The sequence below is a fragment of the Balaenoptera acutorostrata genome, chromosome 11 (assembly GCF_949987535.1).
Source record: "Balaenoptera acutorostrata chromosome 11, mBalAcu1.1, whole genome shotgun sequence".
NCBI lineage: Eukaryota > Metazoa > Chordata > Mammalia > Artiodactyla > Balaenopteridae > Balaenoptera > Balaenoptera acutorostrata.
Genome location: NC_080074.1, coordinates 16,520,967 through 16,535,740, shown reverse-complemented (window position 1 = coordinate 16,535,740; position 14,774 = coordinate 16,520,967). Strand labels below are relative to the sequence as shown.

The following is a 14,774-nucleotide window of genomic DNA, read 5'->3' as shown; positions in this document are numbered from 1 at the left end:
AAAAGAAATCATGCTGTTAAATGAGTCCTTTAAAAAAAATGTTGGGTGTTTGGAGGACTAAGGCATGGAGCTGAGAGGGGAGAGGAGAGACTATCCTGTTGCTTAAAAAATTAGAATTAAAAAGAGGGTTCCCATGTGCAAGAAAACATTGCTTTATAAACAATGTAAAGACATAAAAGACATTGTGTTGGCAAAACTGTGTAAAAACAATAGCTGCTAATTTCACACCCCATGGGATGAGGGAGTATAAATGTGCTTCAGCTTTAGATAACAGAGCTGTATCCACTGGCCAAGCGGGTTCACAGAGCTTTCCCTTAGTCTCACTGCCACCAGAGGGCTGGCCGGCCAGCCGCCAATAGAGGTGTTAGCAAAACCTACCGATTTCAGGCTTAATCTTTTCACCTACCTTTTCTTTTTCAGTAATGTGTTCATTATTTGCTGAGCATTACTCTATTCTTCGTCTGCAAATTTTTTTGTTTCTAATGCAGCTTGCTTTGTATGGGTGAGATATGGAACGGCACCAAAATCCGGCACCCTGGAAAGCCAGGGATTTCCACCCTGTGACAAAAGAATGCCGTCTTGACTTCAGAGATTGCCTAATCCCAGCTGTTCTGATAATGTAATTAAGGCTGCCTAATGTCTTTAATTTTGCAACCAGCTTGTGTGAAAAGGAGAATTTGGCACTCTGAAGGCTTAAACACTAAATAGCAATCTCAAGACGCCTAATTAGAATTCTCTGACATTAAGCTAATTGGTGAAACTGTATTTCAGCAGCTTAGCTTCTTTATTAATTTTTTTTAGCATTTTCATTGAAAATCAATTGATGAGCTGTCAGCATTTTTTCTTAAATATAATTTGCTCTTTAGTGCTCCTGTCTTAGGCAGGCTGAAAGGCCTCATGCTAGCAATGAAAGGTATTGAATATTATCACCAGCATTCCATCCCTTTTAATCATTTTACTCTTGACCTAAATAATGTGGCTTATTGTGTGACTTGGCCTTGTAGCTTCTCACTGCTCTGTGAACTGGAGAACGTTATTTCTCTTACGTTGAAATTTTAAGGGTGGAGAAATTTATTAATGAGGCATTAGTTTTGTTGAGTGTGCTCTTACATTTTACTTGTTTAGTACCGGGGCATTTCCTTGTGCTTGAATCAGGGGGCTACAACAAATTCAGCTAGAATCCAAAAAAACTTTGTCATAATTTGAGACACAAAAGTCTAAGTGTAAGGAACTAATTAAAATAGAGCTGAGCTTTTGTGGTTTAGGTTAAGGGCATTTGCTTCTGTTCAGGATGCTTATTCAAGTTCCTTTTGCCAGTTTACACAGGAAGTTGCTGAAATGGGCTTCTCCATCCCTCTCCTCCCCTGCACCTGCTTCCATTCCCATACTCTTTCTTCCGTGAAGGAAACTGCTGGGTCTGAGTGGAAGATAGGATTAAGCTCTCAGAGGAGGAAGTTTTCTTTTTAGAACACTTCTGACATGGTAAATCAAGTTCAGGATCCTGGCTTTCCCATCTGCAAAGTTGATTGTAGTAGAAAAGTGGAAGGACTTGTCTACCTTAAGGGGGAAGAGTGTAAAGTAACGTTCCACTCAGGAAATGCTTTCTTCAGCAGTGTTTGGAGGAGACTCATTGGTTTTAATGTCTTCATTTTGAGTCAAAAAACTACCAGTGGGTTATAAGCATTCAAGAATAGTGTGAAATTTGGAAAATCTTTAGCTTACAAGATTTCACTGAACTTCAGAATTCCTGTTTAACTGTATAATGGGTGCATATATAATGTCCCCCAATATTACATTACTGTTTGGTTAGGTAGCTTAGATTACAAATATATCCTACTTTTTTCTTCCTCTATAAAGGAAAAAAAAACGAATATAATTAATTTTGCAGGGGAATTTAAGTAGTTGTAATAATATGTTTGATTATTGAAGAAGTATGCCTGCTATTTATTTGTCGTAAGCCACTTATTTAGTATTGCGAACTGTATATAAATGGTGTTCTGGTTATATCTGTTTCTGCATTGCATGGCTTAAGACAATCACCGTTTTGTTGTATCTCACAATTTTGTGGGTCAGGAATTCAGGCAGGATTGTGATTCGGCTGTGTGATTCTTCTGTTTCACATGGAGCTCGGTTAGTAGTTGTTCTGCCGGAGGTGGTGGGGTGTCTGGAAGGCTGGGCTCAGCTCAGTCTTGACCATTCCAGTGCTGTGGCATCAGAGTGGCTCAGGACTCCAAGTGAGTTTCACGTGCACAAGAGAATCTGCGTGGCCTTAATGACCTGGTCTTAAAAGTCACAGCTTCACTTACTTTACTTTATTGAAAAAAGACTTTATTGAAAAAAGCAGTCACAACCCACACCTGATTTGGGGCAGTAGGGGACATGGGCCACACCTTTCAATGTGTAGTTCAGGGGTCAGCCAGAGAGTTGGGCAAAGTTTATATACATAATCTTGGGGTTTTCTCCCAAGATTAAGTTGGTAGTGGATTTGAGGGTGTTGATTTTATTTGTGGTTCTCTCCTTTCTGTGAATTTCCTCTCACTTTCCAGCTACCGTGGTGGCTCAGATCTTTTCCCTCTGGTCCTTCAATCCAGTAAAACTGTGGGTCTGTCTCCAAGTTTTAGCTTCCAATGTAGCTTGGACCCTTTTTGTAAATGTGTCCTACCCTTAGTTGAAAAGCCTTAAAAACGGAAATGCACTTTCGATAAGTGTCAACTTTCCTCCAGTTTCTGCCTGCTTTTACTCTCCAGTGCCTTCAAATAGTTTCAATATTTTGTCCAGCGTTTATAATTTTTATGAGCAGATGAATCCATCTGATAGGAGCTACTCCATCAATTCTGGAGACAGAACCATCCTAGTCTATTTTTTTGACTTCCTATTCCATCCCATTGATTTGTTTTCCATGGTTACCATGGTTTATATCATTTATTATATAATTTTTAACATAAAAAGTATAAATAAAAATGTCACAGATATGTAAGTTATGAAGGGGACAAATAAAATCAACACCCTCAAATCCACTACCAACTTAAGTAATTCTTAATAATTGACCATTAATTACCATTTCATTTACTTATATATTTCTTCCTTACTCTGTCTTCTCTTTTCCCCACTATCCTGAATTTGAGTACTTATTATTTTCTTTTTTATTGCATCATTTATTTAAAATTTTTAAAATAGTTTATTACAATATAAGTATCACTTTTTTTTATTGAAGTATAGTTGATTTACAATGTTGTGTTTCAGGTGTACAGCAGAGTGATTCAGTTATATATATGTTTGTGTGTTTGTATGTATGTAGATTTATATTCTTTTTCAGATTCTTTTCCGTTATAGGTTATTACAAGATACTGTGTATAGTTCCTTGTGCTATCCAGTAGGTCCTTGTTTATCTATTTTACATATAGTAGTGTGTATCTGTTAATCCTACGCTCCTAATTTATCCTCTCCCCCCTACCCTTTTCCTTTTTGGTAACCATAAGTTTGTTTTCTATGTCTGTGCATCTATTTCTGTTTTGTAAATAAGTTCATTTATATCATTTTTTAGATTCCACATATAAGTGATATCATAAGATATTTATCTTTCTCTATCTGACTTACTTCACTTAGTATGATAATCACTGGGTCCAACCATGTTGCTTCGAATGGCATTATTTCATTCTTTTTTTATGGCTGAGTAATATTCCATTGTATATATCTACCACATCTTCTTTATCCATTTATCTGTCAGTGGACATTTAGGTTGCTTCCATGTCTTGGCTATTGTAAATAGTGCAGCAATGAACATTGGGGTGCATGTATCTTTTCAAATTATAGTTTTCTCAGGATATAGGCCCAGGAGTGGGATTGCTGGATCATATGGTAAGTCTATTTTTAGTTTTTTAAGGAACCTCCATACTGTTCTCCATAGTGGCTCTACAAATTTACATTCCCACCAACAGTGTAGGAAGGTTCCTGTTTCTCCACCCTCTCCAACATTTGTTATTTGTAGACTTTTTAATGATGGCCATTCTGACTGGTGTGAGGTGATACCTCATTGTAGTTTTGATTTGCATTTCTCTAATAGCAATTTTGAGCATTTTTTCATGTGCCTGTTGGCCATCTGTGTGTCTTCTTTGGAGAAATGTCTATTTAGATCTTCTGCCCATTTTTTGATTGAGTTGTTTGTTTTTTTGATATTGAGCTGTATGAGCTGTTTGTCTATTTTGGAAATTGATCTCTTGTCAGTCACATTGTTTGCAGTATTTTCTCCCATTCTGTCGGTTTTCTTTTCATTTTGCTGATGGTTTCCTTTGCTGTGCAAAAGCTTTTAAGTTTAACTAGGTTCAATTTATTTATTTTTGTTTTTATTTCCATTACTCTAGGAGATGGATCCAAAAAAAACATTGCTGCGATTTATGTCAAAGAGTGTTCTGCCTATATTTTCCTCTAGGATCCAGTCTTACATTTAGGTCTTTAATCCATTTTGAGTTTTTTTTTTAATATATAGTGTTAGAGAATGTTTTATTTATTTTTAAAATTAATTTTTATTAGAGTTAGTTGATTTACAATGTTGTGTTAGTTTCTGCTGTACAACAAAGTGAATCAGTTATACATGTACATATATTCACTCTTTTTTAGATTCTGTTGCCATATAGGTCATTACAGAGTATTGAGTAGAGTTTCCTGTGCTATGCAGTAAGTTCTTATTAGTTGTCTCTTTTTTTAAAAAAAATTTTTATTGGGGTACAATTGATTTACAATGTTGTGTTAGTTTCAATCTCTTTTATATATAGTAGTGTGTGTATGTCAATCCCAGTCTCCCAATTTATCCCTCTCCACAACCCTTTCCCCTTAGTAACCATAAGTTTGTTTTCTACATCTGTGACTCTATTTCTGTTTTGTAAATAGGTTAATTTATATCATTTTTTTAGATTCCACATATGTCATACTGAGTGAAGTAAGTCAGACAAAGACAGATATCATATGATATCACTTACATGTAGAATGTTTTAATTTCATTCTTTTACATGTAGCTGTCCAATTTTTCCCAGCACCACTTAATGAAAAGACTGTCTTTTCTCCATTGTGTATTCTTGCCTCCTTTGTCGTAGATTAATTGACCATAAGTGCGTGGGTTTATTTCTGGGCTTTCTATCCTGTTCCATTGATCTATGTGTCTGTTTTTGTGCCAGTACCATACTGTTTTGATTCCTGTAGCTTTGTAGTGTAGTCTGAAGTCAGGGAACGTGATTCCTCCAGCTCTGTTCTTCTTTCTCAAGATTGTTTTGGCTATCTGGGGTCTTTTGTGTTTCCATACAAATTTTAAAATTATTTGTCCTAGGTCTGTGAAAAATGCCATTGGTAATTTGATAGGGATTGCATTGAATCTGCAGATTGCCTTGGGTAGTATGGTCATTTTAACAATATTTGATTATTCCAATCCAAGAACTTGGTATTATTTTTGAGTTTTTGAGTTTTATAAAAATAGATTCATATCATATATGTTCTTCTGCAACTTTTTTTCTTCATTTAACATTGTTTTAAAGATTCATCTATATTGTTTCATGCCCCTGTATTTCACTTTCATTTTTGTATTCAATTGTGTAAAGATATGATACATATGATAAATATCCCTTTATCCATCCTACTTATCAAGACCTTTGTATGACTTCCCTTTTTTTAAAAAAATGAACATTTTTATTCATATCTTCTGGTGCCTACATGACAGAGTTTCTACAAATAGGATTGCCCAGTCATGGAATCAAGTTAAATCTTCAACTTGACTGGAGAGTGTCAAACTAGTTTCCCAAGTATTTGTACACTGCACTGTACATAAGTCCTGATGGTCTCCATCCTATGACTTAGTGTCAAAATTAAACATTTTTGTCTCATCTAGCAGGTGCACAGTGCCATCTCCTCGTGGGCTTAATTTGCATTTCCTTCATTACTAATGAGGTTGAGCCTCTTTTTCATATGCTTATTGACCATTCCTGTTTTTTCTTAAATGTCTTTTGGATTGTTTGTATTTTCCTTATTGGTTTTAAGATTTTTTTGGTGTTCTTTGGATCCAGTTTTTTGTCAGTTACATGTGTTGCTGGTATCTTCTCCCAGTCTGGATTTTTTTTTTTTTAACTTTATGGTATCTTTTAATTCTAGAAGTTTGTTTGTAATTTTAATTTGTCAACCCTTTCTTCTTTTTAATAGTTAGTACTCTTTATATTTTAAGCTTATGCCTTTGGTATTTGTTCTTTAGTCTATCTGGAATGGATTTTTGGGTATGGAATGAAGTAAGGAATACAGTTTCATTTGTTTCTGAAATGAATAACCAGTTGTCCTAGCACCATTTATTTGTAGTCTTTCATTTCCTTACTGATCTGAAATGCCATCTCTATCATACGACAAATTTCAATATATGTGTTGTTTGTTTCTGGGCTCTTTGTTCTGTCCACTGGTCAGTTTATATCTATACATTAATCAGTCCATTTGCCTTCTTTTTCAGGAGTGTCTTGGCTATTTTAGGGTCTTAGCTTTTCCACATAAATTTTAGAGTTAGCCTCAATTTTCATTAAAAACCTGGGGATTTTGATTAGAGTTGCATTGGAAATGTAGATCAATTTGGGGAAAATTAGTAATCTTAAAAGTGTCTTCTCATCCATGAATATTTTCTTCATTTATTTAGGTCACTGGTCAATGAAATCTCAGTCTGGGAGTGACTGGTCTAAATTAAAAATCTTTGAATGCAGGGATTGTCATCTTTGCTCTTATTCCCAACACCAAGCATAGTGATAAGCACATATATCAATAAAAGTACATGTTTATCAAATTGAATTTTAAAATATATTTTTTTCAGTTTTAAGCAGTTTCTCCATCTTTTTTTAAGCAAAGTTTAATAAGGACCTAAAACTTAGTAAATAAGCTAGTAATGCATTTTGAAAGTTCACCATATACTTTTTTTTTCCTTTAGCTTTTATCTCTTCTTTTTGAAGATTTGTTCAAAAAATTTAATTCTGAAATGAAGAAGATTGCAGACCAGGTGATTCCTAAGCAAAGAGCAGCCCAGTTTGATGTCGTGAAACATATGCGTCAGGACCAGATTACCAATGGCATGGTGAATGCCATTTCAACCGTAAGTCTTCAGTCATTTGGGTAGAGTTTTGTAACTTATTTGTAAATCTGTTCAGTGGGAAATTTAAAGTACTGATACTTTGAGAATCTAGGTGAAAAATATATATATATGTATTTAAGTCATAAATTTTCTACTTTGAAAGATAGTCTACAGTTTAAATCAGTAGGAATTTTACTACTATATGACTTCATTGCCAAATTATAGTTCCTGTTATATGAGGCAATAAGAAAATAGATATACCTTTACATAAAGGAAAAATCTTTTAGTTTAACCATTAATAACCATTCTTTCAATGGATACTTTTCCCCATTTTTTTCTGTAATAAAACTGATATATTACAAGTAGGTTTATTAATGACAACATTTGTCCAAAACAGTACAAAATGTTTCATTTCATTGTAGGTTTATATTCCTCAGAGAGCTATCAGCTGTTCTCACGTGAGTGATGAATTCAGGCCTCAGCAGCTGCTGTGTGTTCAGGGCCTCCGGCTGTTCATAAAGGGTTATCAGATAGGTTTTTGCTCCCTTTCTTAAAGCGTAACATCTATAGGTCTATCTGATAAAGTCTTGTTCACGTTTTGTATGCCAGACATAAAATTAGTTTTATGGATGGGATTTGGTCCCAACAAAAGAATAGTATAGTGTAGCACGTGGACTCCCTTAACAATGAAAGAATTAGTGGCCGACTTGCTGCCCTACTTGACTTGAGAAATTTGCAGTGGGTCTGTGTGAGCAACCCTCTCCATGACAGCTCCATCTAGACCTGAGGGGAACCTGGCCTTTGTGCCTCTTTAGGCCCCTCATACTCCTGTGGCCCAAACTTGTCTGGAAGTAGATTCCTGAATATTTGAAGAGAAGCCTCCAAAGAGCAGTTGAACACACTTCTGTTAGAATGACTTTTCCTTGCTTTTGACCCATGATTTTCAGGTCAGAATAGCTGTTTTGAGTAGTTGTGTTGCCCCTAAGTGACACCACTTTACCTCTGGGAGCAGACTGCTTATTAGGAAAATCAGTAGTAGGCCTTGTTACAGGTGAACCCCAATCTGTAGGCAACCAGAAAAAGATCAACTTCTAAAATTGTGATTGTTGTCATATGTAGACTATTTTCAACAAATATATTTTCTCAGAGGAGCAGTTTTAGACCCTTTGTCTGTTTCTCCTCTCTCCCTTTTTAAAACTCCTGAAGAATATTGGAACAGATTATCTTGCTGAACATCTCGGCTTCACTCCCCATCTACTTCCTATTTGCCAGCAGCTGCTGTCTTAGTTGAATTCTGTGCTGAATATTTATCTTCCTTGCTCTTACTTTCTGGTCATAAGTCAGTTTACTAGGTTCATTCTCATTCAAAGAATAAAAGGAGTTAACTGAACAAGCAATATGAGAAGTTAACTTGTGGGATCAGTGTGTTTGCTCCATTTCTTTGCTTTGTAATGCATCAAGTTTCTTCCTAGGTTTTAGCTTTTTTCCACTCTATCAAAAACTCAAGTTGCTGAAGTGATAGATCTTCACTGAAATAATGCTTAAACTTTAATTTTTGAGGAGGTCCCCTGAAGTGAAATATTTAAATTCAAACAGATGAGTTTTTCTACTGTGAGGGGTTTTAATCTGGGATCCATGAGTCCTTCCTTGAAATTGAAGGCAAATTTTGTGTTTGTGCTCCTATGTGCATTTTTCTCGAGAATAGTCATAGCTTTCATCAGATTATTAAAAAAATGAAGAACCACTGTTTAGCAGATGTAATTTTTTCCCTTTTGAATCAGAAAGATCATTGAATCAATCACTTTTTGACATTTTGTTTTCTACTTTGCTTTTTCTCTGCATACTATTTTCTATTAATTCACGTTACCATGAGTTGAAAACTTAATGATTCCTAACCTTAATCTTGAATTATCCTTGAGAATATTTAATGTGTATAATTAATACCACTATAAAATAATATATTTAATATATTTCAGTACTTTTAATGCATAGGAGATAAGGTAAATTTAATGTTTAAAATTTATTTCATATGAATCTATTTTAAGATTGACATGGTAGCCAAAGAAGATATATAATATTTATTAATATGAATATATGTGCAATTTTTAGCCTTGATTAAGAAGCCTATATTTATTCATTTTCCCTGATAACTGCTGTTAGAGTCTTTTTTCTATTGCTATATTTGCCTCTCATTAAGACTAATTTTGGAAGACATCCAGATAATGGCACATTCCAACATGAAATTATCTCTTTGAACTTCAAGCTAGTTTTACCTTAAATGTGTGTAGAAACTGCTAGTGTTCTATTAGTTAGCTTATTGCTTCCAGTGGAAATCTTTGGTTGAACTGGCTTGTTCAGAATATAATTAGTTCTTCTGAAAATACCCACTCTGATGTGATAATGTTGATACGTTGAAGCATTCTGAGGTGATTGCTAGATATAGGTACTATTCATTAAATTCCTAGAAAACCCCGGTGAGTAACTTGGCTAAATTTTAATTGTGACATTTTGATTTCTGAATATATATCATGGCTCTAATTTCACAAACAAGCAGTTCCTATGCTGAGCCTCTCCGAGTGACTGCAGAGCATCAGGCCGCATGAATGGCTCAGGGGTAGTCGCATGTCTTTCCTCTCCCTTCAGGGAAATTGGTCTCTGAAGAGATTTAAAATGGATCGCCAGGGTGTGACTCAGGTGCTATCTCGCTTGTCATATATATCCGCACTGGGCATGATGACAAGAATCTCTTCCCAGTTTGAAAAAACAAGAAAAGTGAGTGGTCCTCGATCCCTCCAGCCGTCTCAGTGGGGAATGCTGTGCCCTTCGGACACTCCTGAAGGAGAGGTAAGGTCCCCAAGGAGTCTCCGCTGTGTCAGAGGTCATGCCTGTTGGTGATGCTCTGCTTCTTCTCCCGTTCCCCCAGGCTGTATCCTTTTTGGGGTCAGCCACGTATCTGGCAGAGAAACGTTGATGCAGCCATCAGAATGTCATCGGTATCATTCCTGAACAGTACCTACAGAAGTCTTTGATTTATTATCTCACCTAAATAGAAATATTGTCCAAATTTTCTTGCTTGTTTTAGTTTATCCCAAGAGTCAAACCAGGCAATGAAGAGGGGATAAGAATATGAAGGAAAATTAAGAGACCCATCACCTTTGCTCACAAGGAGCTCTTTTTAAGCAACTCCTTATTTTCTGTGGCTGTACTTAGAGGACATCAGAGTCACAGCTGCAACCAACTAGGAGCACACAGTCCAAGACCTAAGTTGGATTCCAACTCACTTATATAGGAAACATAAGCAGTTACCTGAACACTAAACCAAAGAGTTTAAATTGGTTTACATCCATAGCACCCACTACTTCCTGTGTCGTGGCCCTTTCTCCTTCATGTTAACCACTGTTGGTTTCACTTGATTTTATGCCTTCCAAATTGTAAAATTCTGGAGGAATGAACCATGTTAGGTTCACCATTGTATCCCAGGCTCCTAGCCCAGAGCCTCATTCAGACTAAAGGCCCCATAAATATATGCTGAGTGAATAAGTAAGTTAAATATGACAGGTAAAAGATATACGTTCCAAAGTGTAGGAATTAGTTATGACTTGGGAGAGGTGAAAAGTACAAGTCCATACAGGGTTATAATTTTTAGAAATTATCATTCTTCTCCTGATTTATCTTAAACCATATGGAAATTCACATTAAAATTGTGCAGCTTGTCAAATTTGCATAACTTATACATCTTGAGTTTTGGAACGCTACATTTCCCAGAGATTGCTTCAACTAATCTCGATAAAGTACCTGTTTTGTGCATCACTACAGCAGATGGTTTCTAAGATTGAAGATGTAATCTTTACATGTCACATGTGTCTCAAGTGTTTTTGTTTTTGTTTTGTTTTCTTAATTTGCTGTATTACGTCCTTGTTTATATGTTTGCTTTAGATTTTTTTCCTCTGGTTGTATAGAAGTTTAAAAATATTTTTTTCATTTCCTTTTTACTTTGAAATAATTTCAGACATACAAAAATAGTTGCAAAAATAGTGCAAAGAATTTCCATGATCCTTCACGTAGATTCCCCAAATGTGACATCTTGTGTAACTGTAGCCCAGTTTTCAACCTCATAACCCCAGTTAGCAACTTTCATAACCCCAGTTATGAAATTAACACTGATAACAGCATTGTAATCTGTAGACCTGATTCAGATTTTGCCAGTTGCCCTGCTGTCTTTTTTGATCCAGGATTGCTCTCAGTTGTTGGGTCTCCTTAGCCTCTTAATCTGGAGCAGTTCTTCAGTCTTTGTCTTTTATGACCAAGAAGCTTGGAGAGTACCGGCCAGTTATTTTCCAGACTCTTTCTCATTTCAGGCCATCAGTTTTCTATTTTTATGTATTCACAATTATCAATGTTTTCCTTTACCGTTTTTATTCAGTGTCATCTTAATGACTGTGATGTTCTGTTGTCAGGGAATAACAATTTAGGTAATTGGTTTCTTTGGGGAGGGGACATTTATAATGCCATCATTATTTCCAGTTCAAATAGTACTGTGCTGAGCATGTCTGTGGCTAAATCTACGTTTATATCCTTGCTTTCTAGTTCAGGATAAATTCCTCTGGGATAAGGGGTAGGTATATCCTTAAGGCTTTGTATGCATCTCCAAAGTGTTCCCTACGAGGCTGTACTGCTTTGCCTTGTCACCAGTGGGGTGGTGAGCTATTTTCAGACAAACTGTACTTTGTGTTACTCATGTTCATTCTTAGAAATGACTATCTTTTGTTTTTTAGGCATGTGGTTTGGTTAAAAACTTGGCCCTTATGACACACATCACAACTGACATGGAAGATGGACCCATTGTTAAATTAGCCAGTAACCTGGGAGTAGAAGATGTGAATTTATTATGTGGGGAAGAGCTGTCTTACCCAAATGTATTTCTTGTCTTTCTTAATGGTGAGTATATTATGGAGACATGTTGATCCTAAACAGTCTGTGGGGAGGGGGAGGGAATCGACTACTATCCATGTATATAGAGCACAAATATACTTTAATTCTGCAGTCAAATTCTCTGCCACTGAGCTGTACCCCCTGAGTATACTTTAATTCTGGACCCAGGTTGACTTTAATTGAAAGGTAGAAAAAATGGTAACAGAAACAGTTATTCCATTGGCTGAGTGATCCAGGTTCTGAGACAATACAGCTATCAGAGCTAAAGGGTAATGGTGCAGAGACCATTTGCTTTCTACCCTTTGACAGCTGGCAGCGTATCCACAGTGGAATGAGGCTCAATACGGTATCTTTAAGTTCAAGTTAAATATGTGAGACGTTCTGCAAAAATAATCAGATCAGCCCTTACAGTGAGATGACTTGTATTCAGCCACTGAGTGAGTGAGTGTCAGCAGCCTCTGGCGAGAGGGTCTCTTTCCTTCAGCTCCTGCTCCAGTTGCTTCTCTCGTACCCCTTCCCACCCACTTCGGAGTCCTCCAGAGATGCTGCAGCAGCTGTGGCTTGGTGGCCTGGGCGCCTGTCCCCTCACAGGTGTGCTGCATGCACTCATCCTGGCCTCAGCCCCCATGCTCTTCTCCCCCTTCTTCCTGCTCTGGGGGGCCTTCACCATTTCCCGTGTGGGCTGGTGAGAAGGCAAACAGGGCTGTTCGCTGCCTGCCTCGCTCAGTGAATTCTGGCAGCTAACGCTGAGTGAGTCCTTACTCTGGGTACTCACCCAGTACCTCTCTGAATCCTCACACTAACCCTGGGAGCCAAAGGCCATTTTCCTCATTTCTCAGATGATGACAACAAAACCGGTTTAAAAATAGCAGTTACAAGGTGCTGTGTCCAGTTCTAAGTGCTTTCCATGAGATCAGCTCATTTAATCCTCGCATCGACCCTGTAGAAGTGGTAGAGCCAGTGTTCAGACCCAGGGGTCTGGACCCCGAGTTCATGTGCCTGCACGGTGCTGACAGACGAGGAGACTGAGGCTGACTTCACCAGTGTTATGCAGCCAGGGTGTGGGAGGCCTGGCCCTGGACTCCGGTCCCCACCCCGGGCCGCCCTTGACCACTCCACTCTGGGGCTCCCTCCAGCCTTGTGGGCTGGCTGCAGGCTTAATAACAGTACTTCCAAATGACTGCTCAGTGCTGCTTATTGTTTTTATTGAGTAAATATTTTAAATCCCATTAGATTTATTTTTTATTTCGGTCTTGAATATTCTTACTTCTTTCTGCTTAGGTAACATCCTAGGTGTCATTCGAGACCACAAGAAGCTGGTGAATACATTTCGACTGATGCGAAGAGCAGGATATATCAATGAATTTGTTTCCATCTCAACGAATCTGACAGATCGGTGTGTCTATATTTCCTCTGATGGAGGAAGGCTGTGCAGGTAGATGTGGCTAGAAAGAGTTGTTAAGATCTCTTTATGTTTGCTTTTGAAAGAAATGGACTTGTTTTTATTTTTGAAGCTGCTTTAACCTCTTTCATTGTTAAGATAAATTTAATTCACTTAGCAAGCACCTCATGAATATGCATACTGGCTACTGGGGATTCAAAGATTAATGGGAGTCAGTCTCTGCCCTCAGAGAACTCAGTCCGCTGGGAAAGGCAGAAATGATTAGTAATAACAACCAACTCTGCGAGTAATAAGTGCTAGCCATTATTTATTATCTTAATAGATGTATTATGTGTAAGGCTTTAACTACATTCAACCCTGTAAGGTTGGATTATTATTTTCATTTAACAAATGAGGTACTGGGGTTTAGTAAGACTAAGTAAATTAGCCAAAGCCAGATAGTGGTGGAGTCTGTTTTTCACTCGGAAATCCTTAGAATTCATTTGACTCCAGCAGTCCAGATTTTACCCACTATATTCTGTTGCTATAAACTGACCTTTAAAGTAGGATTGCTTTAAAGGATAAAGGAGGAAAGGAGAAAGGCTAAGGAATGGCAAGAATAGGAAACATAGAAGCATGAAGAGATCCCATAACATTAGATCCGGTAGAAAAGTAGGTGCCTTATATTCATTCCACACGTATTTAGGGCCTATTTTGTACAGGTGCTGTGTCGGAGGTGGTGGTACGCAGATGAACATGACATGGTATCTGGTCCTTTGGGGTCAGGCAGGGACTTCAGCTGAGGATGTCACCTTGTTTCATAGGCCTTCACTTGATTCACCAACGTCTTTCTTTGTGGACCTCAGGTAGTGTGAGGGCACAAGTCAGTGAGCTGGCAGTGGCTAGAGTGGTGGCAAGAGCTTGGAAGTCTGCCCAGCGGGGAGAGTGGACTGCCAGTGTCTGTGTCTGTCTGGCATCCTTGTTTCCTTCCAGTTACCTCGTCATTCTCCTTTGAGGATTGCCCTTCCCCACTGGCAGTCTTCTTGGGACGGTCAGTCAGGTGCTCTCTCCTGCTCAGCCAAAGGTCAGGTGGATGACCCAAGCCAGGCCAGTCAGACTGTCTCTTCAGAGAGTTTGAATCCCAAAGAGGATAGAAGTGGTCGGAACAGATGCATCCTGGCAGCGATGCATACAGGAGACTGCTCATTACCCCTGCCTTTCTGGATCCTTGGGACTGTTCTAGCTCCTTTCCTTTCTGAGCCTGAGCATTGCACCTTTTTCTTTGATTCTTATCCTCCTAGTAAATTCTTAGCCTTTTGGTAAATTCCTTAAAATTTTCTTCTTATTTTTTAGTAAATTCCATCTTTGCTTAAATCT

At 37.7% G+C, this 14,774-nt stretch overlaps 1 protein-coding gene across 1 annotated transcript in view; it reads left to right on the top strand.

Moving 5' to 3' along the window:
• Window positions 1-14,774, top strand: part of POLR3B (RNA polymerase III subunit B) — a 117,975-nt gene that overhangs the window by 47,303 nt on the left and 55,898 nt on the right. The window contains exons 13-16 of the mRNA XM_007165735.3: window positions 6,944-7,105; window positions 9,728-9,928; window positions 11,860-12,022; window positions 13,298-13,451. Coding sequence (XP_007165797.2) covers window positions 6,944-7,105; window positions 9,728-9,928; window positions 11,860-12,022; window positions 13,298-13,451 — 680 coding nt within the window. The remainder of the gene's footprint in view (window positions 1-6,943; window positions 7,106-9,727; window positions 9,929-11,859; window positions 12,023-13,297; window positions 13,452-14,774) is intronic.